This window comes from Aquarana catesbeiana, linkage group LG05 (assembly GCF_042186555.1).
Source record: "Aquarana catesbeiana isolate 2022-GZ linkage group LG05, ASM4218655v1, whole genome shotgun sequence".
Lineage (NCBI taxonomy): Eukaryota > Metazoa > Chordata > Amphibia > Anura > Ranidae > Aquarana > Aquarana catesbeiana.
In genome coordinates this window covers 439,089,396-439,113,162 of record NC_133328.1, presented here as the reverse complement: position 1 = coordinate 439,113,162, position 23,767 = coordinate 439,089,396, and the positions used below count along the sequence as shown (strand labels likewise).

Genomic DNA, 23,767 nt, shown 5'->3' with positions numbered 1-23,767 from the left:
CTTTAGAACATTTTTTAAGGATATTATTGAGCATGGTTTATTTGTCACATATGCAATTTTTATAGTTTATTAGCACTATATAATTAAGTATCATTTAGCTTTAGCACAATTATTGGGGGAGCACAATTCTTGCCATTCTTTATTGTTTGCATATTCCAGCTTTATTAGCTGTAAGGTACACAGCTCCTACAATAGAGTACACTGAACCTTGCGCAGGGACCTATCATCAATTGTATATATATAGTAAACAAAAAGTAGCCTGAATCATGCCTGCATTATAATACAGCAACCTTTATGCATGTGACACATCATTATTTTACATAATTTCAAGACCACACTGTGGTCAAAAGGCCTTTGCAATAAAAACTAGATAGTAGAACTGTAAGGTTACATTAACCAAAACAGAACCTTGCAGAGGTGTTCCATCAAAGTGCTGCAGCTTAGCATACAAGGAGGGAACTGCAGGCTGCCACGGTTTTTTGTAAGTGTTTGGAACAGTATAGTAAGGACTTAACAGCTTTTTACCCATAAAAATCAATAGGAATGCAAAATCAGCTTGAAACTACTTAGGAAGAGGTCAACCGCATGTCAACTGCTGAAGGATATCAAACTGATCTTAAAATGGTTGTAAACATAATTTGCAGCAATTAGCAAAGACATGCGCCATGTTTTAGCTTTTGTAACACAAATCCAAAAATTTGGTCCATAGGTGTGTCTACAGGTCAGAGATCAGGAGAGTTGTGACATCATTGGACTAGACTCCCATCTGTGCACTCCCCCGGCAATCACACTATCTTGGTTTAGCTTGAGTCCCCTCCTAATGTCTGTCAATAAAAGTTGAAGGGGCAAGGCACCACCATTTTTTTTGCTGAAGCCAGGAATTTTTCATTTTTAAATTGGGGAGGATTGAAGCTGACAGGCTGCTCTTTTCACAGGCAGACTATGGACAGGTGAATTGTGCTCTTATGCTGTAATTGATAAATTGTTCAGTTTACATACTATTTTTGGGGGGTTTACAACCACATGTTAACAACTGCCCTCTGCACTTATACTGTGGCTGGGCTGCCTTTCAGCACCAGATCATTACCTAGTACTGCCGGCAAACTACTGTAGAATCACAGCGGGAGCCCAGCAGGGGGTACTGATCGATGCTCGCTGGCACCCGTCGATTACACAGGGCACAGGCAGAATGGCAGACTGCCTATATTAACAAGGCTGATTGTCATTCTGTCAGAAGGGAAGGCACAGATCCTGTGTTTCTGCTTAGCCGGAACACAAATCTTTGCCTTGTCTATTCACAGCACCTCCCCCACAGTGAGTAAGCAAAACCTAGGCATACATTTAACCCTTTGATCGCCCCTGACATTAACCCCTTCCCTGCTAGTGTCATTAGTACAGTGACAGTGCATATGTTTAGCACTGATCACTTTATTAGTGTCACTGGTCCCCATAGAAGTGTAAAAAGTGTCAGTTGGGTGTCCGATTTGTCCACCACAATATTGCAGTCCCGCTATAAGTCGCTGATCACCACCATTACTAGTAAAAAAAAGATAAAAAAAGAAAGAAAAATATCCCACAGTTTGTAGACACTATAACTTTTGCGCAAACCAATCAATATGTGCTTATTGGGATTTTTTTACCAAAAACATGTAGCAGAACAAATATTGGCCTAAATTGATGAAGAAATTTGATTTTTTAATTTTTTTATATTGGATATGTTTTATGGCAGAAAGTAAAAAATATTGTTTTTTTTTCAAAATTGTCAGTCTTTTTTGTTTATAGCACAAAAAATAAAAACCACAGAGGTGATCAAATGCCACCAAAAGAAAGCTCTCTTCGTGAGGAAAAAAGGACAAAAATTTTAGTTGGGTACAGCGTCGAACAACTGTGCAATTGTCAGTTAAAGTAACGCAATGCCATATCGCAAAAAATGGCCTGGTCATGAAGGGCGGTAGACCTTCTGGAGATGAAGTTGTTAAGCACAAGCAAAATGCATCTGAAAGCAAACTGCATTTTCCCATTTATAAAAGCACCAAAGCACACCTATGCTCATTTTTTAACCCCACACACTCTATCATGCCTGACTCGTTAGAGAGCTAAATAACAAAAAGCTGCAGAAATACTTTCCTGGATAGTGCTCAACAACTCAAAAGTCGTGTTCTACTACTTGTAACTAGTATTTGTTTCTACTACTGACTATGGCTATTAGCAGAATTGTTAGCAGTTGTGCATTACGATTTCAGCTATGTGACATAACGTTATCAAACTGCAACCCTCATCCTATCCCAATTTTTTCATCAGGTAAATACTTTCAGCTAACAGGCCGAGCTCTAGACTCCTATTTATTTAATTTACAGGATATCCTCTGTATTGATGAAAAAAGAATGATGTTTTTCAGAATGTATTTATTTTATTACAAATGCTTATATAGCGCCATCAATTTCTGCAGTGCTTTACATATATGTATTGTACTTTCAGATCAGTCCCTGCGCTCTGGGAGCTTACAATCTAAGGTAGAATTCAAAAGCTTAAAGTGTTTCTAAAGGCAGAAGGGTTTTTTTATCTTAATGGATTCTCTATTTATACTTACCTGAGCCAGATTTCAATCCAGTGATGTGCACAAGTGCTCTTGGCTCTCTCCCTGCTCGTTGACTCAGAGACAGCAGCAGAAGCCATTGGCTCCTGCTGTTGTCAATCAAAGCCAGTAAGGGGGGATAGGGAGAGGCTGTGCCATGTTCTATGTCCCTGGGAGCCAGCACTTACGTGTACCTCCATTGCAAGCTTCTTACTATGGGGCACTCGGCAGGGGAGGAGCCAGGAGTGCCAGCAGGTGACCCCAAGAAGAAGGGGATTGGGGCTGCTCTGTGCAAAACCATTGTACAGAGCAGGTTATTATTTGAATTTAAAAAAATTTAGTGTAAGCTTAAATGTACACACCTGGTGGAATAAGTCAGAGCAGTTTTCTACAGTGGCCTTGTGAGAACTTGATAAGGCAATGTTGGGAATGAACCTATAGAAAGCAGACACCAGTGACAAACAAATGAAGGCTTGGAACAGCTTCCAATAGATCAAAAGATATGGAGTAGTTCTGGGTCGCAAGGTGGCAGAAAATCAGTGTCAGGTTCACGATCTAGAGTTAGTGCATGTGGCATAGCATCAGCATTGGGGTCATAAGTCAAGGTCAGTTACATTGTGGAAGTAGTGCAGCAGTGGATTTAATTAGATTGAACTGAATTGTTTTATTTATCTTAGAGACTTATCATTGGGTTACTTCCCAGCATACTTAGTGCTGTATAGGATCTCTACAGTCTGTTCGTACTACATGTCTGTGATGATATGACTAATCCCAGGAGTTCTGAATGTTTTTGGATTTTTGATCTAAAGTGATTCACTTTTGTGTTCTCAGTAGGGAGAATGAGAATACTGACTACAATAACATTTGGATTTATCAGATACTGTAGCTTACATGATGCAGATGAGACTTAGGAATGTTGCCCACATAAAACTCTTCTTCCCCTTTCACTTGGACTGGATCTGGTTGAGTGAGTGTTCATCCAAGAAAAGGATTCTTTATAAATGATTTTAAAGGAATACATGAAATACAGAATGAATATTCATTGAAACTTACGTTTGCACACCACAAGGTTATTTGGACCAATGAACTAGAGTCCATGTTTTAGAGAAGGTAGTGTAAGCTGTAAATCTTTTATAGATAACAAGACCTTATTACCTACCAAATATGAAGGATTGGTTTGTCTGTGCCTGTCTGTGTTTTTTTATAGGATTCTCTAGCTTTGTGTATTTTATTAAAGTAGCTCTTAGTGAATTTGTAAAGCAGACAATCTGGCATTTATAGTTGGCAGAGAAGAAGAAGTGAATTGAACTCCTCAATCACATATTATCTTCTATGGAAGACTATGCAGTCTATACATTGCTCAGATTAGAATTTCTGAGTCTTAGGGCTCATTCATATGGGTGCTGAGTTCTATCTTCTGTGCAGAGCTACTTTTTGTTGCATCTGCATCCACCTAGGAGTTGTGTGCAGGCAACCCATATAAGTGGATGCAGACGCAGTGGCTACATGGATACTGTCGCATGTTAAAAGTTCTTTGCTTCTGATGTCATATTTCTGCATCTGGCGTGAGAAAGAACTACTCCAATGATTGAACTTGAGACATTCATATCAGCTATAAAAGGCAGATTTGGGTTAGGATATACAAGTATGTGTGCAGTGAATAAATCTTTCAAATGTGAGTGATCCATTGAAAACTTGTCCCCTTTGTCCATTGAGTAATAGGAGTTAAACATGTTTAATGAATCTCTAGTAAAAAAAAATTCAGATCCAAAAAATCCTTGCATGTATTTTGTATTTTTGAGGTAGCCCTGAATTTTACCGGAATCTATGTCCAGCCCTGTTCAGATTCACATTTCTCTAATTTAATGTACAGTAGGTGTACATTAGCTACTCTAGAATAATGCAAACATGGTTATAGTTCTCCTGTAGATTATTTTAAAAGATAAGTAAGTCACAACAAATTGATCCAACAAGTCTTTAAAAACATAATTTTCTTAAATGCTGAATCATACCAGGCATTTTACAACGTTCAATTACTGGCATTAGGGGGTTTCATAAATGCCCAAATCTCATTCTCAATGCAGTCTTCCACACATCCAGGTTAAACACAAAAAACATTATCTGCACCCCAAACATGAAGCTTAGTGAAGACTTTAACTGTTCTCAGTGTCTCAAAAAACTCAGGAATTATTAGAAGTGGATAACAATTTTTTATTGTACTTTTCTTTAACTAACTGCCTGTAGTTAATGTATGGGTGATGAGTCCTGTCTTTCTTTTGAATTAAAAATAAAAGGGAAGCAGCAGGGGAAGCTGAGATGAAAATAAAACTTTTAATCAGATTTTTTTGGAGATAGTCCCCTAAAACTTTTGATTCTGGTTCTGAAAGGGAGTAGAAATGGTGCCCATGGTAAAAGTTAAGCAATTATAAGCTTGATATGGTGGCAAGTCATCTACATTTTACTTATCACATACATCCTTAACATCCTGATAATGATGAAGCAAGTTTTCAAGATTTGTAGGCGTTACTTTATTAATAGCAGGCAAAACATCCTTCTTTAGGTTATGTGACTGGTAATGCTCAGAAGAAGAAGTAAGATTCCTGGCCTGCCAACCAAACGTGAGATTGTGAAGTGACAGCCAGATTTCTTGAAATACCAGGACGTTGGATAGAGATTAGGTTAAAAGATATTACCTCTTATTGTCCAGGTTCAATACTTAAATGCAAAGCAAAATCCCCTTGAATGATTAAGCCAGAGGAGAGTTGTGATCTATCAACTGTCTCCATGTGTACTGGAGATTGCTTGGGTGTATGGCTGATAGGATACTTCAGGTCCACAAAGTTGCTGCCAGCATTGCTGAGGTGGAAAACCTATATCTGTCCCTTTTCCTTAAGCATAATGTCTATAATGAAATGTGGATTATGATCAATCATCTTGTGCTTTCTTTATGTTAAGAAAAACAAGGGTTGAGAAATGGCTCCCACTTGTTTACTAATGTGGACAGTTTTTTTTTTCCTGGCTAGCAGCTGCAATTGTTCTTTGAGATTTGTTTAGACATCTTAGGATGAAGCACTCTGACTGCCCATGGTATAAACAAAGGCTCAGGTCATGTATACTTTTTTCCGTAAAACTGAGAGATTCCTAAAGTATGCAAATCTGCATTAGCTCAATTTCAGGTGCAGAACTGGTAAATGGCTCTGGGCCAGTTAAGAAATTTGACATCACTGATCTTTGTGTTACTAATTATCTATCAATTAATCCTCTGTCATTTCTAATGCTCCGTTTGATAAAGGCATAAAGATTACTCTGTGTATCAACTCAGGCTAGCTCAAATGTGCTCAGAGAGGCTTTTTCTAAAAATTAAAATGCTGTACACTGTCATTCCAAATGGCACATTTTAAAGAATCCTTTCCATAACTTAAGGTTAAGCCTCCTTTTTCCTAATCTCATATCGTGGCTGCGTGTCCTCTTCAGGGACCTTAGAATAAACAGTTTATCAACAGTTGAAGCAATCTTTGATATTTTTGTACATTGTAATCATATCCCCAATTAAGCACCTCTACTCCAGAGTGAAAAACTGTAATATATTAATCATTTCTCTTTGCTGAAGACCTCCACCCTCCTAATAATTCTGTTGCCATTCAATGAACTGTTTCTAATTCAACAACATCTTTCCTGAAGTTTGGTGACCAAAACTGAACTTCATAATCAAGATGTGGCTAAACCTGTGTTTTATAAAAGGGTAGCATTATTTATTTATCTCTTGAATGTATGTCCTTTTCAATAATTCAGAGTATTTTGCTAGTTTTGTTAGCTTCAATTTTACATTGCATACTAATGCAAGTATCAGGGAAGTCCCTTAATGTGTAATTTTCATGTTTATCAAGGTCTTCCTGTATTGAAACTACATCCTGTGCAAAATGTATTTTCTTGCATAATGTGGTATCTTTAACAAATTAAATAGAATTTTTAATCCCAACTTCAATATCATTATTAAACAAATTGAACAACATCAGGGCCAAGACATAAGCCTGGGGGCACATGGACATAGATCCCAGTAAAATTCATATAGATCCAGGGACATAGATCCCAGTAAAATCCAGGTCTAGCCCAATAATACAAAACACTTGCAAGGATTTTTTGGATCTGAAATTTTTTATCAGAGATTCATTAAACATGTTTAACTCCTATTACTTAATGGACTAAGAAAGGGACAAGTTTTGAATGGCCCACTCACATTTGAAAGCTTTATTCACTGCACACATACTTGTACATCCTAACCCAAATATCCCTTTTATAGCAGAGATGAATGTCTCAAGTTCAATCATTGGAGTATTTTTTTCCCACACTAGATGACACTAGCAGAGCAGAAATATGACATCAGAAGCAAAGAAATTTTAACATGCGACTGTATCCATGTAGCCACTGTGTCTGCATCCACTTATATGGGTTGCCTGCACGCAACTCCTAGGTGGATGCAGATGCAACAAAAAGTGGCTCTGCATGGAATTTGTGACTCACCACCCATCTGAATGAGCCCTAAGAACAGAAATTCAAATCTGAGAAATGTATAGACTGCATAGTCTTCCATTGAAGATAATATGTTATTGAGGAGTTCAATTCATGTCAGAATTATGGAAAACATTTTGTTCTTCTGGGGACTGAAGTAAATCTGTTAACTGCTTCTCCTCAATATTCAAATTGTTGGACTCAAAGGACAAGTCAAACATTAGAGCATTATCTCTGTTGTTTCATCTGCCATCTCTAGGATAACTGAGTTGAATACCTACCATTAGCAGAATTTGCATACATAGTTTCATTTCTCTAAGCCAATTTTTGTTGGCTCACTTCAGAGAATGAGTCATTTATCACTACTCAATGGACCTGTTCATGTACCCAGCTTTCTATCAATGTACAAACAATTTCATCAACTCAAACAGGCCTTATTTTATAGATGAAATGTTTTTTGGATATAGTATTAAATGATTTATCAGAATCTAGATAAACTATATCCACTGGACTTCCACCATCCAACTTCTCACTTACTTCCTCATTGAACCATATCAGGTTGGTCTAACAAGAATGCCCTGGCTGCTGGTTGTCACTTAAGGTACTTTTTCACAGACACATTTCTGCACAGAGTCACTTACTATTCCCTCAAATACCTTACATACTATTGATGTTAGGCTGGGTGGTCTGTAGCTTCCTGGTACCACATTTGCTCAATGCCAATCAGTTGGTAGTGTTCTAATCAATAAGAAGTATTTAAGAATTGGAAAAAGCAGCTCAGTGATATAGCTTCAGCAGTTGCACCGTGATTAATCAAATATAAATATCTTTCAGAATAGCATGTTCTATCTCCAAGGGTAGTAAAACCCATGCCAGGACCTCATCAGTGAGTAAAGACATTTTGAAAACCTGTCTTGGAGTGCTGCAAAGCAAACCACTGAAGCTGAAAAAATGACATTAGTTCAAGAAGCCTCTGCAATGTTTAGGATTGCCATTAGGTTTAACATTCAATTGAGGACAGGCCCCTATAGGATTACTGATTGTAGCTGTTTGCTGCTGTTGCTATAAAAGTTGTGATTGCTAACCCTAATTTATGTGGGCTTTGTTTTAAACATGTTTACTCATGTTTATCTGAGATTGTGAACTTGTGGCAGTCCCCTTTTGGCCCAATTATTCTGTTAGTAATGTACCTATAGAGAGCAGACACCAGTAGCAAAAAACTGATACAGCTCTCAGTGGATCCAGAGAAATTAAGTAGTCTGGGTTACAAGCCAGGGTCAGTGATGGCAGCAGAGTCAGCATTGGGGTCACAAGCAAAATCATTACCAAAGTAACAGTAGAAGTAACATGAAGCAGCAGGCGGGATTAAAGTGTGGAGCACAATAAAATGGCAAGGAAAAGGGAAACAGAGTGAATTTAAAGAGATAATATTTCAACCTGTTTGGCCATATAATTAGATGCAGGTGAGTGCAATTCAGTTGTGCAAAACTATACCAAATCTATTTGTTAAAGCAAATAATGTAATGGCAAACCAGGTGAGTCATGCTTCAGTCTGCAGGCAACCCAAGTTGAAGACCTGGAAGATTTAGTTCCTGACAGACAAACACAGTCTGAAAGTAAATAGGTTCTACTTTGCTGTTTTTTAGAAATTTTAAAATGCCCTGTGAATCTTTTGTTCTGTTGTTAATATTTATTTGTAATACAAATAATAATAAAACTGATATTAGTTGAATAAAGTGTAACTTTGGGCAAAAAAATAGTGGTTTTTGACTATCATTACTTAGCAGTAGGGATGAGCCGAACACCCCCCTGTTCAGTTCCCACTAGAACATGCGAACAGGAAAAAAGTTTGCTCGAACACGCGAACACCGTTAAAGTCTATGGGACATGAATAATCAAAAGTGCTAATTTTAAAGGCTTATATGCAAGTTATTGTCATAAAAAGTGTTTGAGGACCTGGGACCTGGGTCCTGCCCCAGGGGACATGGATCAATGCAAAAAAAACTTTTAAAAACGGACGTTTTTTCAGGAGCAGTGATTTTAATAATGCTTGAAGTCAAACAATAAAAGTGTAATATCCCTTTAAATTTCGTACCTGGGGGGTGTCTATAGTATGCCTGTAAAGGGGCGCATGTTTCCCATGTTTAGAACAGTCTGACAGCAAAATGACATTTCAAAGGAAAAAACCCATTTAAAACTACTCGCGGCTATTGCATTGCCGGTCCGACAATACACATAGAAGTTCATTGATAAAAACAGCATGGGAATTCCCCACAGGGGAACCCCGAACCAAAATTTAAAAAAAAAAATGACGTGGGGGTCCCCCTAAATTCCATACCAGGCCCTTCAGGTTTGGTATGGATATTAAGGGGAACCCCGGCCAAAATTTTAAAAAAAAATGACGTGGGGGTCCCCTAAATTCCATACCAGACCCTTCAGGTCTGGTATGGATTTTAAGGGGAACCCCGCACCAAAAAAAAAAAAAAAACGGCGTGGGGTCCCCCCCAAAATTAATACCAGACCCTTATCCGAGCACGCAACCTGGCAGGCCACAGGAAAAGAGGGGGGGATGAAAGAGTGCCCCCCCTCCTGAACCGTACCAGGCCGCATGCCCTCAACATTGGGAGGGTGCTTTGGGGTAGCCCCCAAAACACCTTGTACCCATGTTGATGAGTACAAGGGCCTCATCCCCACAACCCTGGCCGGTGGTTGTGGGGGTCTGCGGGTGGGGGGCTTATCGGAATCTGGAAGCCCCCTTTAACAAGGGGACCCCCAGATCCCGGCCCCCCCTGTGTGAAATGGTAAGGGGGTACAAAAGTACCCCTACCATTTCACTAAAAAACTGTCAAAAATGTTAAAAATGACAAGAGACAGTTTTTGACAATTCCTTTATTTAAATGCTTCTTCTTTCTTCTATCTTCCTTCGTCTTCTTCTTCTTCCTTTGGTTCTTCTAGCTCTTCTGGTTCTTCCTCCGGCGTTCTCGTCCAGCATCTCCTCCACGGTGTCTTCTATCTTCTTCTCCTCGGGCCGCTCCGCACCCATGGCATGGGGGGAGGCTCCCGCTCTTCTCTTCATCTTCTTCTCTTCTTCATCTTCTTCTTCATCTTCTTCTCTGCTTCATCTTCTTCTCTTCTTCTCTTCTTCATTTTCTTCTCCGGGCCGCTCCGCATCCATGCTGGCATGGAGGGAGGCTCCCGCTGTCTGATGGCGTCTCCTCATCTGACGAGTCTTAAATAATGGGGGACCGGGCCACCCGGTGACCCCGCCCCCTCTGACGCATGGTGACTTGACGGGACTTCCCTGTGACGTTAGAGGGGGGGTGGGGTCACCGGGTGGCCCCGCCCCCCATTATTTAAGAACCGTCAGAAGAGGAGACGCCATCACACAGAGGGAGCCTCCCTCCATGCCAGCATGGGGGGCTACCCCAAAGCACCCTCCCAATGTTGAGGGCATGTGGCCTGGTTCAGGAGGGGGGGTGCTCTCTCGTCCCCCCTCTTTTCCTGCGGCCTGCCAGGTTGCATGCTCGGATAAGGGTCTGGTATGGATTTTTGGGGGGACCCCACGCCTTTTTTTTTTTTTTTTGGCGGGGGGTTCCCCTTAAAATCCATACCAGACCTGAAGGGTCTGGTATGGAATTTAGGGGGACCCCACATCATTTTTTTTAAAACATTTCGGTTCAGGGTTCCCCTGTGGGGAATTTCCATGCTGTTTTTATCAATGAACTTCTATGTGTATTGTCGGACCGGCAATGCAATAGCCGCGAGTAGTTTTAAATGGCTTTTTTCCTTTGAAATGTCATTTTGCTGTCAGACTGTTCTAAACACGAGAAACATGCGCCCCTTTACAGGCATACTATAGACACCCCCCAGCTACGAAATTTAAAGGGATATTACACTTTTATTGTTTGACTTTAAGCATTATTAAAATCACTGCTCCTGAAAAAACAGCCATTTTTAAAACTTTTTTTGCATTGATCCATGTCCCCTGGGGCAGGACCCAGGTCCCCAAACACTTTTTATGACAATAACTTGCATATAAGCCTTTAAAATTAGCACTTTTGATTTCTCCCATAGACTTTTAAAGGGTATTCCGCGGCATTCGAATTTGCCGCGAACACCCCAAATTGTTCGCTGTTCGGCGAACTTGCGAACAGCCAATGTTCAAGTCGAACATGAGTTCCACTCGAACTCGAAGCTCATCCCTACTTAGTAGGTTTGGTTCCCCCTCAAGTTGTATTACCTGATGATCCTGCCTGTAGATCCATTGATTGTAAAAGAAAAAAAAAACAAAAACAAAAACAAGCTGTCCAGCAATAATACCAGTTGCAGGGTTGAGAAAACCCATATTACAATGAAGAAGGTGCTTATAACAGTCGGTTTTATATTCATATTGTCTAAACATTAAACACAAAATATATCTGGACCTCAGCTTTAGTTTATTTATCTTTTGTTTAAAGTCCTGTCCACAGGGTAACAATGCTACTGTGAGATTTCACTGTAGAATTAAAATAATCATTCTATAACCGGAAGCGACAAAAAAAAAACATGTTCACTGAAAGATTCAACAGGGGTAGGGTTACAGGAAGGTCCCAGAAAAACAAAACGGTTGTGGTGACACACTGCATCATACTTCACTTTTTTATTTTGCCCATATTTTGAACTTAAGTCATTTATTCACTTGAATTTGTTGTCACATGACCCCCCTTATAAATATGTAAGTGTTTGTGTATAAAAATGTACTTCAGAATTTGGTTACACACTGTTCTTTACTCCTTTCTGCATGCCATATTTGAGTGATAGTATTGTTTTTATCTTGTTGATTTAGTCTCAGAATACTTGCTGAAAATGTAATGGCATAGTATTTGCAGAGTATGCTGCAGTTGGAACAGGCTTGTCAGCTGTGTGAATGATAAAACCAATGACAATCTTTAAGCAATTTAACAACCACATTTCTCATGCTTCTCTATTGATCACTCTAATAATTCTTAGATGCTATTTCCTATGGTGTCTGTTGTATTTTTATATTGCAAGGTTTGGAACATAATTAACCATTACAGGGGAAAATATAGCTCTATCTCTACTTGTGGATATTCTTTAACATTGTTGGCAAGCACCAAGAGCATTAATTAAAAAAGAATAACTTATGAATAAAAAAAGGATTACATTTTCTGTGGAATACCTTTTCTTTATTGCCATCCAAATCCACAGTGAGAATTGAATGTATTCATTATCTTAACCCTTTGCTCATATGGAAGGTATTGGACAGAATGGCTCAGGGCCCTTTTTCCTAAGTGAGAAAGGTAAAGTTTTTCAGATGGAGCTTGCAAAGTTGGTTACTTTGTGACTTGCCAGATTTTTTGGGTTTGCCAATCTTAGCACATTAGTTAAGGCACTGCTTTTTATTAGAGCTAAGCCAACATGCCACTGCTGTTCTGTGTTCTACTACAAAATATCATACTGTTCTCAAGAAGGAATCAAGAAACATCCTCATGCTGTTAGATATAACATACTTATAATGACCACATTATTGTAGTGGAATATTAGTTATGCACCATATTATGTAACAAGGTTATCCAGTTGCACTGGCACATACATTTCTTGTAATATAAACAGGTATTAATAGCTTATCATTCTCCTGGAACCTCAAGATAATCTGCACATTCATAAGGAACCACCGTCACAAAAAACACTGTTATAACTTTTTACGGTAACTGCACTTAAAGTAAGTGATGATAGAAATTAGTATATGAATTTTTTTTTACACATGTCTTTACTCATATTTATATACGTATACGCATGTACCTGCAGGCCAAGCTGTTCAGAAAAAGTGACATTGACAGGGTTTGGAACAAACTATAAAACTGCCAGGGTTTGCTTACAAAGGTCACATTTTTTCACATGGTTTACAATTTCTTGTAATAAAAAAAACCTGGTTATGCAAAATGGTAGGCACAATAGGCAGTTTTATCATTTTTTAACCCCTCTCACCAACATTACTGCTGAAAACCTTGGCCTGCAGGTATATTTGTAGAATAATATGAATAAAGACACACAACATAGAAAAGTTACACAGTTCTTACATTTAATAACTTAATAACTTAGTATTAATGTGGATTTTAGAAAACAAATTGTGATACTGGTCCTTTAACCCTTTTACTGCTACTGTCATATTTGACAACTTCCAAGAATATGCACAGCCTGCTTTGAATACTAGCGTACCTCTTGTATACCAGCTCAGAGTTGGTCTCAATTACCTCCAGTTCCTAATCTAAGAGCTGGCAGTAATTCTGTAAACATTTGTCAATGCCATTGCATCAGGTTCTTAAAGTGGCAGTAATGAGAACAGAATTTGTTGCATATGTCAGTAATGTTACAGACACTGGCGCAAATGCTTGCCTAAATTATGGTCAAGTATTTCAGAAGGGAACTACCACCAAAAGTGTTTAGGACTATTTTGAATTGCAGGGAATAATTATTTGCCATTATTGATGACTAACTCTAAATTGATGACTGTAAAGGCTTTAAAGTTTGCCTATGGACAATTTTGGTTACCATAGTGTGACATCATTACATAGGCACACACAATTTGAAGGCTAGTCAAAAAATGTTTTGTATCAATTAACCTGATCTTTTATATTTTACCAAAAAATTGTGTAATTGTGCATGTGCACTAAAATGACCAGACTGTTTTTTTACTGAAAATATGGGTTTGATAAACCATTGCACTAATATTGTATGACATAATAAATTGCAATTCCCACCATTTTATTCTTCAGAGTCTCTGCTTTCTCTGCTTTCTCTGCTTCCAAAAATGTCTAAATGTCTCCATGTCTAAAATTTGCAGTTTAACATGTATGCAAAAAATGCAAATCCTTTGAAAGCATCCAGACTTGTCAGCTTACATTTCACTCAGGCATATAAAGTACATTTTTAACATTGACATTTACATTTTAATTATAACACACAGACTTTATTTCTTTTGTAAATCTGCTTTCATTTAGTAAAGGTTAGCTTGAGATGCCAGATATATAGTATATACTTAAAGTAGACAAAAAACCTAACTGGATGGCATTTAATTTACTAAGGCAAAAACCATATCCATTTTTTTCAGTTAAAATACTAATGCCGGGTACAGATGATTGGAATTTCCGACAACAAATGTTCGATGTGAACTTGTTGTCGGAAATTCCAACTGTGTGTAGGCTCCATCTGACATTTTTTGTTGGAATTTCCGACAAACAAAATTTGAGAGCTGGTTCTCAAATTTTCCGACAACAAAATCCGTTGTCGTAAATTCCGAGCGTGTGTAGACAATTTCAGCACACAAAATTCCACGCATGCTCTGAATCAATTACGAGACAGAAGCACTTGGTCTGGTAAAACTAGCATTCATAATGGAGATAGCACATTCGTCACGCTGCAAAGTTTTTAATCTTTTAATGCAACGCATTCTCTTCTTCTTTATAATGCTAGAATAATGAAGTTGTTTTGCTGCTGATATTCACACAGAGTTCTGACAAACTGATTTCTTTATTATTTCTTGTGATCTTATGAATAATCTTTTTTTTTTTTTTTGCCAGATCTCCAGAATAATGTTTTATTTTTTATAGTGATCAACAATTTTTTATTTTTTTATCAAGATCTCCTTTTTTTTTATAGTGATCTCCATAATATTTTTTTTCGTTTTGTGTGTCAAGCTACCACAACACCATTATTATCTTGTATTTTTTAACCTCAAAGAGATTGGTTGGTGTTGGTGTCCCTTGTTAATTTGACATTGTCTTTTTGAAATGTACCTGCCTACTCACAAACAAACTGTCCTTTTGGAACTAAAACACATAGCCAAGTATTTGGAAAAATAAACTAGGCATTTATTAGGGGTCATAACAAAATAAGAGGAAGGCAACGCTGGAAAAAATGGTGAAATTGGTGAAGCCTTTGTACCCCAGCGCAGACATCAATTATTTGACAGGCAAAATTGGTAGCCTGAGGAGTCCATTTAATAGGGAGCACAATCCGGTTCAGGACTCAGAGAGATCAGGAGCAGCAGCAGATGACATGTATGTCCTGAGGCTGTGGTCTTACAACAGAAGGCGTCTTTTGTCAGATCAGACTGAAGCCAGGGCATCACTCTCTTGTCTTCCTTCCATGCTTGCTTCTGGGCTGTGGCTCTGGTGTTGGAGTTGTGGCAGGAGGTGGAGGAGGAGGAGGATGGTCCAACTCACACAGGTGGGTTTTGCTTGTGAGTTTGCCCCTCAACCCCTTATTTAGGGCCAGATAGATCACTTCCTCACAAAAGAGGCATTGGCCCACCTCAGTTTCCTGTGTTTTGCTGGCTACCATGCAGGCACGGGCTTCTTAAATATTGGGGGTGGTTCTGAAGGCCACAGTAGCCTCCCGAATCAAAGAAAGTGCCGACTCCTCCACGTTCCTCTCCTTCCTGGTACTTTTTGTTGAAAGGTGGAGGGAAGGAACCTGCGATTCAGTCAGGCTACTGGGCCTGGCCACCTCCTGACTGCCTCTTTCCCCTGCCACCTCCTGGCTGCCACTTTCCACAGCCTCCTCCTGGCTGAAGCTTTCCTGTGTATGAAAATGGGATATATTTTTAGTTTATTGTTCATCAATCAAACACAATTTTGAGAAATATGTTAAACAATGCTATACCTGACTCAAGCTGGGTTCCTCCACATCTTCTTCCTGGGTGGAAGGCCCAGGTTGGACTTCTGAAGCCTCATATGAGGTGGAAGGAAGAGTGGAAGGAAGTGTGGAAGGAAATGTTGAGAGTGATGGCCTGATTTCAGTCTGGTCTGACAAAAACCGCAGTCTGTTGTAGTACCAGTACCTGGGGACATAAATGTCATCTGCTGCTGCTCCTGATCTCATGGAATCCTGGACCTTCTTGCACTCCCTATTATATGTGCTCCTCAGGCCACCAATTTTGGCCTTCAAATAGTTGATGTTTGCCATGGGGATCTGCGGCTTCACCAATTCCAGCAATTGATCCAGCGTTGCATGCCTCTTTCTTTTATTAGTATAAAAGGGGTGTTTCACCTGCCACAGACAGGGCAGCTCTCTGTACATAACAATTAATTAGGGGAGGATGTCGTGATCATTGAATCGATCCATTTTCTCTGCAAGACACAACACAAGACAAGCCCTAATGTCAGGCTAAACTCTCCTAATCTTGTCCCAATATAGCCTCAATCTAGAAGCAGTATAGACCACTGATGCCCCAAGTTCAAATTTTACCTTCATTATCACGATCGGTGCTTACACTACTCCGTCCTCCGCTCACAGATCGTACGTACGACGCACACGTGTTACGCTTTATATACACTGCATATACGTGAAACTCCGCCCGCCCCTGACCTTCTTTCTAGTATAATCCCCACCCCTTGTCTTTCGGAGCAGTTGGAGAGCACATGGCGAAGAAAGAGCAGGTGCATGCAGAGGAGAGCAGCAACGAGGACGACGAAAGCCCAGAGCCGCAAATGTCCTGATCCAGGAGTTTTAAGGCCTCAAATATGTCCTTTGTAGAGATGGTGGACATCTTGAAGAGGGCTGACTATGATGGGAAGCATGGACTTTACCCAAACCCAAATGTGAGAAAGGCCAAGATCATGGCTAAAGTTGTAAAAAGTCTGCAGAAGAATTTTAGGGTACGGCGATCCAAGGATCAACTGAGGAAACGATGGTCAGACCTCAAATTGAGGGAGCAGGATCAGTACAGAAGAATCGAGAGAGTGCTGCAAAAAAGTAAGTATATTGTCGTGTGTTCCTATTATTATTATTATGTTCGTGCTGCTCCATGTGCTTTTCTTTACTGTTGTACAGTTTAAAATGGCAAGTTTCAGGTTCATGGGCACAGTAATCATTCGTAGTAAACATTGTTCGTTCGCCCACTAATACGATGTTTTTGGCAGATGCAGGTTAACTACATTTGTTCATGCCTATTTGTATTAAAAGAAGTTTATTACATTGTTGTCTAGATGGGTTTGTAACTAGAATGAAATGCAAACTTGATTCAGTGTAAGGAGAGGACACTCTCAGCTGGATGCAGGAGCACTAGTGTGGGACACCAGAACAAACTTTTTAGGGTGTCCCACACAGGTGCTCCAGTGGATACTAGGGGTGTCTCCATGTGTGAAACTTGCACAAAAAAGGTAATTATTCCAGCTTTAACCGCTTCAGTACTCGCCTATAGTCAATTGACAGCCGCAGATTGGATCTCCCATCCTGGGCGGCTGTCATATGACGTCCTGCGCCGCATTGCTCGGGACCCAGTGCGTGTGCCCGGCGGCCTCGATGTCCACCTGGCACCCGCGATTGCCCGTTAACCAAGCAGGACTGTGGATCTGTGTGTGTAAACACACAGATCCACGTCCTGTCAGGTGAGAGGAGACCGATCTGTGTTCCCAGAACAGAGGAACACTGATAGGTCTCCTCCCCTTGTGAGTCCCCTCCCCCTACAGTTAGAATCACTCCCCTAGGAAACACATTTAACCCCTCATCTCCCCCTAGTGGTTAACCCCTTCCCTTCCTGTCACATTTATACAGTAATCAATGCAATTTTATAGCATTGAGCACTGTATAAATGTGAATGGTCCCAAAAATGTGTCAAAAATGTGTCAAAAGTGTCCGATGTGTCCACCATAATGTCGCAGTCATAAAAAAAATCGCAGATCGCCGCTATTACTAGTAACAAAAATAAATAAATAAAAAGTTTTTTAAAAATGCCATAAATCTATCCCGTATTTTGTAGAAACTATAACTTTTGCGCAAACCAATCAATATACGCTTATTGCAATTTTTTTAGAATACACATCGGCCTAAACTGAGGAAAAAATTTGTTTTTTTTTTTTTAAATGGGGATATTTATTATAGCAAAAAGTAAAAAATATAGTTTTTTTTTCAAAATTGTCGCTCTTCTTTTGTTTATAGCGCAAAAAATAAAAACTGCAGAGGTAATCAAATACCACCAAAAGAAATCTCTATTTGTGGGGAAAAAAAGGACATCAATTTTGTTTGGGTACAACGTCTCACGACCACGCAATTGTCGTTTAAAGTGCGACAGCGCTGAAAACTAAAAATTGGTCTGGGAAGGAAGGGGGTGAAAATGCCTTGTATTGAAGTGGTTAAGAAAGGAAAAAATCATGTTTTCAGCTTGGAACTCTGCCAAAACAGGCAATTGTAATGCACTTCAAGCAATGTTTCATATTCCTATTTCTGGCCTCAAATATCTGTGTGCTAAGTATACATATTTTTAAATTCACATAGGGGAGAAAAGATTTGGGATGTCTGAGGTCACCAGGGACCCCCAACCTCTGAAAGAAGGGGAACTCACAACACCACAACCTCATAATGTAGACGAAGGAGAGTTTTATGAAGTGGGCAAAATAGTGACCACAACAGGTCAGTGTCTGAGACAACAGCTTCCGGTAATAGATGGATGCCTGCATATTTATAATACATGGCGTTTTTTTTATTTTAGGTGATGTGGATGTTGTGGAAGAAGAATCTCATTTCACAAGTGCAAGTGCACAGATCCTCATTGGGGAGATAATGTTGTGAAATTGTGATTTACAGAAGATCAAGGAATACATCAATGATGTGGAAAAAGACTCAAAAACATCATTGATGTTTTAGGCAGAATCTAAAACACCCCAAAATTATTCTAGTTTGTTTGTATTTTTCTTATTTTCACACATTTTAAATATTTTGAAAAGACAAATTTTGAAGATGCACACAGTGTGTCAACATGTGCTATCTGCCATCACGGGATATCAAGGTACACGTTTTGTGGGTGCAACCCCTTTCTCGCAACTAAAGTAGATGAGGAGAAGGGGTTGCATCCCCGAAACACGTCCATTGATCCCCCATGATGGGAGCTAGCACATGTTGACATTAGGCATGGGATCAATAGGGAAATCCACATTTTGACCAATTTGTGTGCATCTCCAAAATGTGGCTTTCACAGGGGTGACATCACCCCATCTGATGAAGGCAATATCAACACAGTTTAGACATACTAATGTATGATATTGCCTTCACTTTGTCAAAGTTCCTGAGTTGTGTATGTTTATGGTTTTAAACATGCCTGTTTAACCAAAAAAAAGGTTATTTGTACTGTCAAACCTAAAAATGTTATACAACAAATATGTTGGTTTGTTCAAAAACCCTTTTCTAATGCACATGTGAATGTGCTTTCAGTAAAATCTTTTCTACTCAACAAAGTGTGGCTTCTTCTTTCAATACCCAATACCAGTTTTTGTAGTAATTTGGTGTTTACAGTGACAGTTTGCACTACAAGTGAACTTTCAGTGCTGTTTCAGTGCACTTTCAAGTGCACTTGCAGTGCACTTGTAGTGCAAAGTGGATTTGCATTTAGTAAATGACCACCACAGTGTTCTAAAATATGCCCCAATCAGGCCAGTTTGGGGACTCAAAACAATTAATTCATGGTACTGAAAAGGATTTTTTTTTATCATTAATGCATTACATACATTAACAACAAAAACATTGTGTGTGTGTAGAAGACCCACAACATAATAATTAGTTGAAGAATAGATTGTTACCTCATGTATCAACTAAATTACGTTTGCACTATTGAAGAAAATGGCCAAAAAGAAAAGCCCATTGGAGAACCTAGGAGATAGCTAAAAGAAGCACAAGCAGTAAATCAAATGAAATATTATTTCATTTAAACCAATTTTTTTTAAAAAGGTTTATCAAACATTTGCTGGCATATTAATGGCCCCCTACCCGCAAAGTATTCCATATATTTTTGACGGAGCTCGCAGGCACTTTGGGGGGCAAGCCAGGATGGCCAGCTTCAAGCGCTGTCAGGGTTGTTGTTTGTTCTGGAAATCCAGCCTCAGGCCCAACTGAGGCCACATAGTTTGTAGCATTTCTCCTGAGAAAGTTGTGTAGACTGCAGCATGCAAGTATTATATGGTTTAGTTTATATTCCGCCATGTTGATTGGCGTCAGGAACAGGCGGAACCGGCTGGCCATTATCCCAAAAGCCTTCTCCACCACTCTTCTGGCTCTGGCCAGCCGGTAGTTAAAAACCCTCTGGTCCGGGGTGAGGGTCCTCATCGGGAACGGCCGCATCAGGTGATCACCCAGCCCAAATGCTTTATCAGCGACAAAGACGAACAGAAGTCCAGCCACGTTGTCTTCTGCAGGTGGCAAGCCCAAGCAACCACTCTGGAGCCGTCCGTAGAACTTGGTCTGGGCAATGACTCCACCATCCAACATCCGGCCATTCTTCCCCACGTCCACCTAGAGCAGTGATGGTGAACCTTGGCACCCCAGATGTTTTGGAACTACATTTCCCATGATGCTCAACTACACCACAGAGTGCATGAGCATCATGGTAAATGTAGTTCCAAAACATCTGGGGTGCCACGGTTCACCATCACTGACCTAGAGAAACTTGTATGTCGCCGACACCACTGCCAACATGACAATACTATTAAACCCCTTGTAATTATAATAGTATGACCCTGAGTTGGGGGGTGGGATGATTTGGACGTGTTTGCCATTAATTGCCCCTCCGCAGTTGAGAAAGTCCCACCTCTAGGCAAATTGGGAAGCCACAGTCTGCCATTCCTGTGGCATTGAAGGAAACTGTGGAGTAAAACAAGAAAAAAATAAATTAGTACTTTTGCACATAACATTGCAAGCAGATTAGACACAAACATTATTGGCCAACATAAGTATAAAACATTTATTTTAAGCAGTATTTAAAGACAAAAATCTAAGGTCCACTTATCAGATTCCTCACCCCCTCTGATGGCCCATTTAAAAATTTTAGGGGGGGGGATGTTTTGGACAGGTAACCCTTCTCCACTTCATTGAGAGCTGAATGCATAAATAATGTGTGTTACTTTGGCCAGGCCCTCCTTATTACACTATTGGCAGCCCACTGGACAGGTAAGAAGTGTCATAATACAAAAATATGAATACACACTGTACAAATTGAAGCACATTTTTACATTCTGCAATTACCTATCAAGAAAGTATTCAGGCAGGACCTTTCACTACATGCTTTGGTGAATTCATTCATAAATATGAACACAAAAGAGGTAGGTATAGTCTTTATGGGTTTGGCAAAGGCAGCAGATAGAGGATTGGTATCGGTTGACTTAGCGGTTGGGGGGAGGGAGAGTTCCAAATGAGTTTGGGCCCCCCAAAAAAAGCCTCTTGCACTCTGCCTGAATTTAAGGACAACAATAACATTTGGACACATTTTAGGGGGTGTTTAGGGTAAGCAATACAATGGAGCTGACAAAATACATTGTTAAGTGACTAGGCTAGGTTTGTATGGGCCCAGGATAGCATGCTGGGGAGGTTAGTGAAGACAAATATGCATGAAGGACAAAAAAGGAGCATTAATAAATTTAAGCATACATGAGGACAAAGGGGACATTCACAGCATATTACAATCATGGTAATTGATTGAGGAAATAAATACAATACATTAGCTAACATTAAATACATAGAATGTGATGGTAAAGGAGAAAACTTACCCTAATATAGTCCTTCTGCAGGACCTGAATGATGAACAGATCTCTGGAATAATGATTCCCAGAGCCTGGGGGGATGCCAGTCGAGTACTTGATGTACTGCAGACTTCCCCCCGTTGCCAAGTACCGCAAGGTTGCGACGAGCCTCTGCTCGGGAGTGATGGCTTGCTGCATGCAGGTGCCCTGCTTGGTAATTTAAGGGGACAGCAAAGCCAACAAACAGTGAAAAACAGGGTCCGTTATCTGGGGATAATTCCTGAAATCATCAGGATTATTCTCATGGATATCCCACAACAAAGGCATGAACTGGTCACACTGGAGCAACCAATTCTTTGTCCATGAACTCCTCCCTGCCCTGTTCATGGACTGGGCTTGGGTCATAGTAAGAACCCCAACACCAAGCCCCCACATAGCACAAACTCTATGATGAGTACGTACCCGCAACATGGCTTCAAAATGGTTGGCTGGTCAGAACGAACTAACAGAACGCACTGAAAATCAAAAAGAAACTGAGAAGAATGAGCTGAAAATCAGAAACGAGCGGACAAGAATGCACTGAAAATCAGATACGTACTAGAAATAGCACACACTGAAAAACAGATACGAACTGACTACATGCACTGAAAACCAGATATGAACCCATAAGCACAAACTAAAGAGCAGTAACGATTGGAAAAGCACGAGGCTGAAAAGCGCGAATCGTCTCTCTCCAAACTTCTACTAACACGAGATTAGCATAAGGAGCCCAAAGGGTGGCGCACTTGCTATTGAACTTCCTTTTTCTAGTCCCGTTGTACGTGTTGTATGTCAGCGCATTCTAGCCGATTGGAATTTCCGAAAACATTTGTTCGACCGTGTGTATGCAAGACAAGTTTCAGCCAACATCCGTCGGAAATAAATCCACGGTTTGGTTGTCAGAAATTCCTATTGTCTGTACACGGCATAAGACCTTTTTCATCTTGTGCTGTATCTCAGTGCTGTTGATTCTCTTCAGTCTCTATACAGCCACTTCCTGTCCACATGCATGCACTCCAACAGTGTCATTTCTTAATGTGGATGTCCTGATGGTTGACAACATTGAACCATGCTTCCTTAATTTGTGATGACATGGCCACATGTGCTCTCCATCAAAATCTCATGAGACATGCATGAAATTATATTAACATGTTGAATCTTATATGATACAGTATTTTTGTGATTGGGTTTACATATATTTTAAACTTATGTGTACTGTAGATGAAACTGTTGGAAAATAGTCCTAAATACACTGTATAATGCATTAGTATGAGAAAGATTAAAATCTATCTTAATCTATTTTCTATTTATTTCACTCCATTTAGAACGATTCAATGTGTATCTTATGCCTACACCAAATTTAGACATCTATGGGGAGTGCACAATGCAGATCACACATGAAAATATCTACCTGTGGGATATTCACAACGCAAAACTCAAGCTGGTAATGTGGCCTCTAAGCTCTTTAAGAAGATATGGCAGGGACTCAACATGGTTTACTTTTGAGTCTGGAAGGTAAGAAGACATTCTTGTTTTGGATTTTATACTAACATGTCAGAGTTCATAGATTTTTGTTTGATAATTGCTTAAATAAACTAATAATTACATTATTCATGCATGTATTTTTTAAAACTTGCTTTAATGACAGATACACATAACAAAAAATTATAATATTGAGTAAATATAAAGAAGACCTAGCATCAGATGTATTTTTTATTTTATATGTATACATGCTCTATAATGTATATCTGTAACACTTAGGGATAATTATTCAGTGCTCTCATTGACAATACATTCCTATGGCAACATCACTTTTTTTGGGTACCAACCAAGGCCAGCATCTACATTCTGAAATAAAGGAGTCCATAGCCATTAGTTAAATAAATAATGATTGCTATCCTTTGTTTAAAGCTTTATGAATTGAGCCTGTTCTTTTGATCTGACCTGTTTTTGAACAGATTTAGTGAGATTTGGTGATGATCCAATATTTATGGCATTGTCAGGAATGAGCATTCTAGGGAAGCAATCAGGCATGTTAGAAAGTCTTGATTTCTTCAATGTTGTAACTGTCTACAAATGTCTTCCAACCCTTCCTTCATTGCCTTAAGCAAAAGCACCCTTAGGGATAGAGTACTCC

At 39.6% G+C, this 23,767-nt stretch overlaps 1 protein-coding gene across 1 annotated transcript in view; it reads left to right on the top strand.

Annotated features, from left to right (window-relative positions):
- Positions 1–23,767, top strand: part of DOK6 (docking protein 6) — a 962,439-nt gene that overhangs the window by 516,094 nt on the left and 422,578 nt on the right. Inside the window, exon 5 of the mRNA XM_073631271.1 lies at positions 22,956–23,145. Coding sequence (XP_073487372.1) covers positions 22,956–23,145 — 190 coding nt within the window. The remainder of the gene's footprint in view (positions 1–22,955; positions 23,146–23,767) is intronic.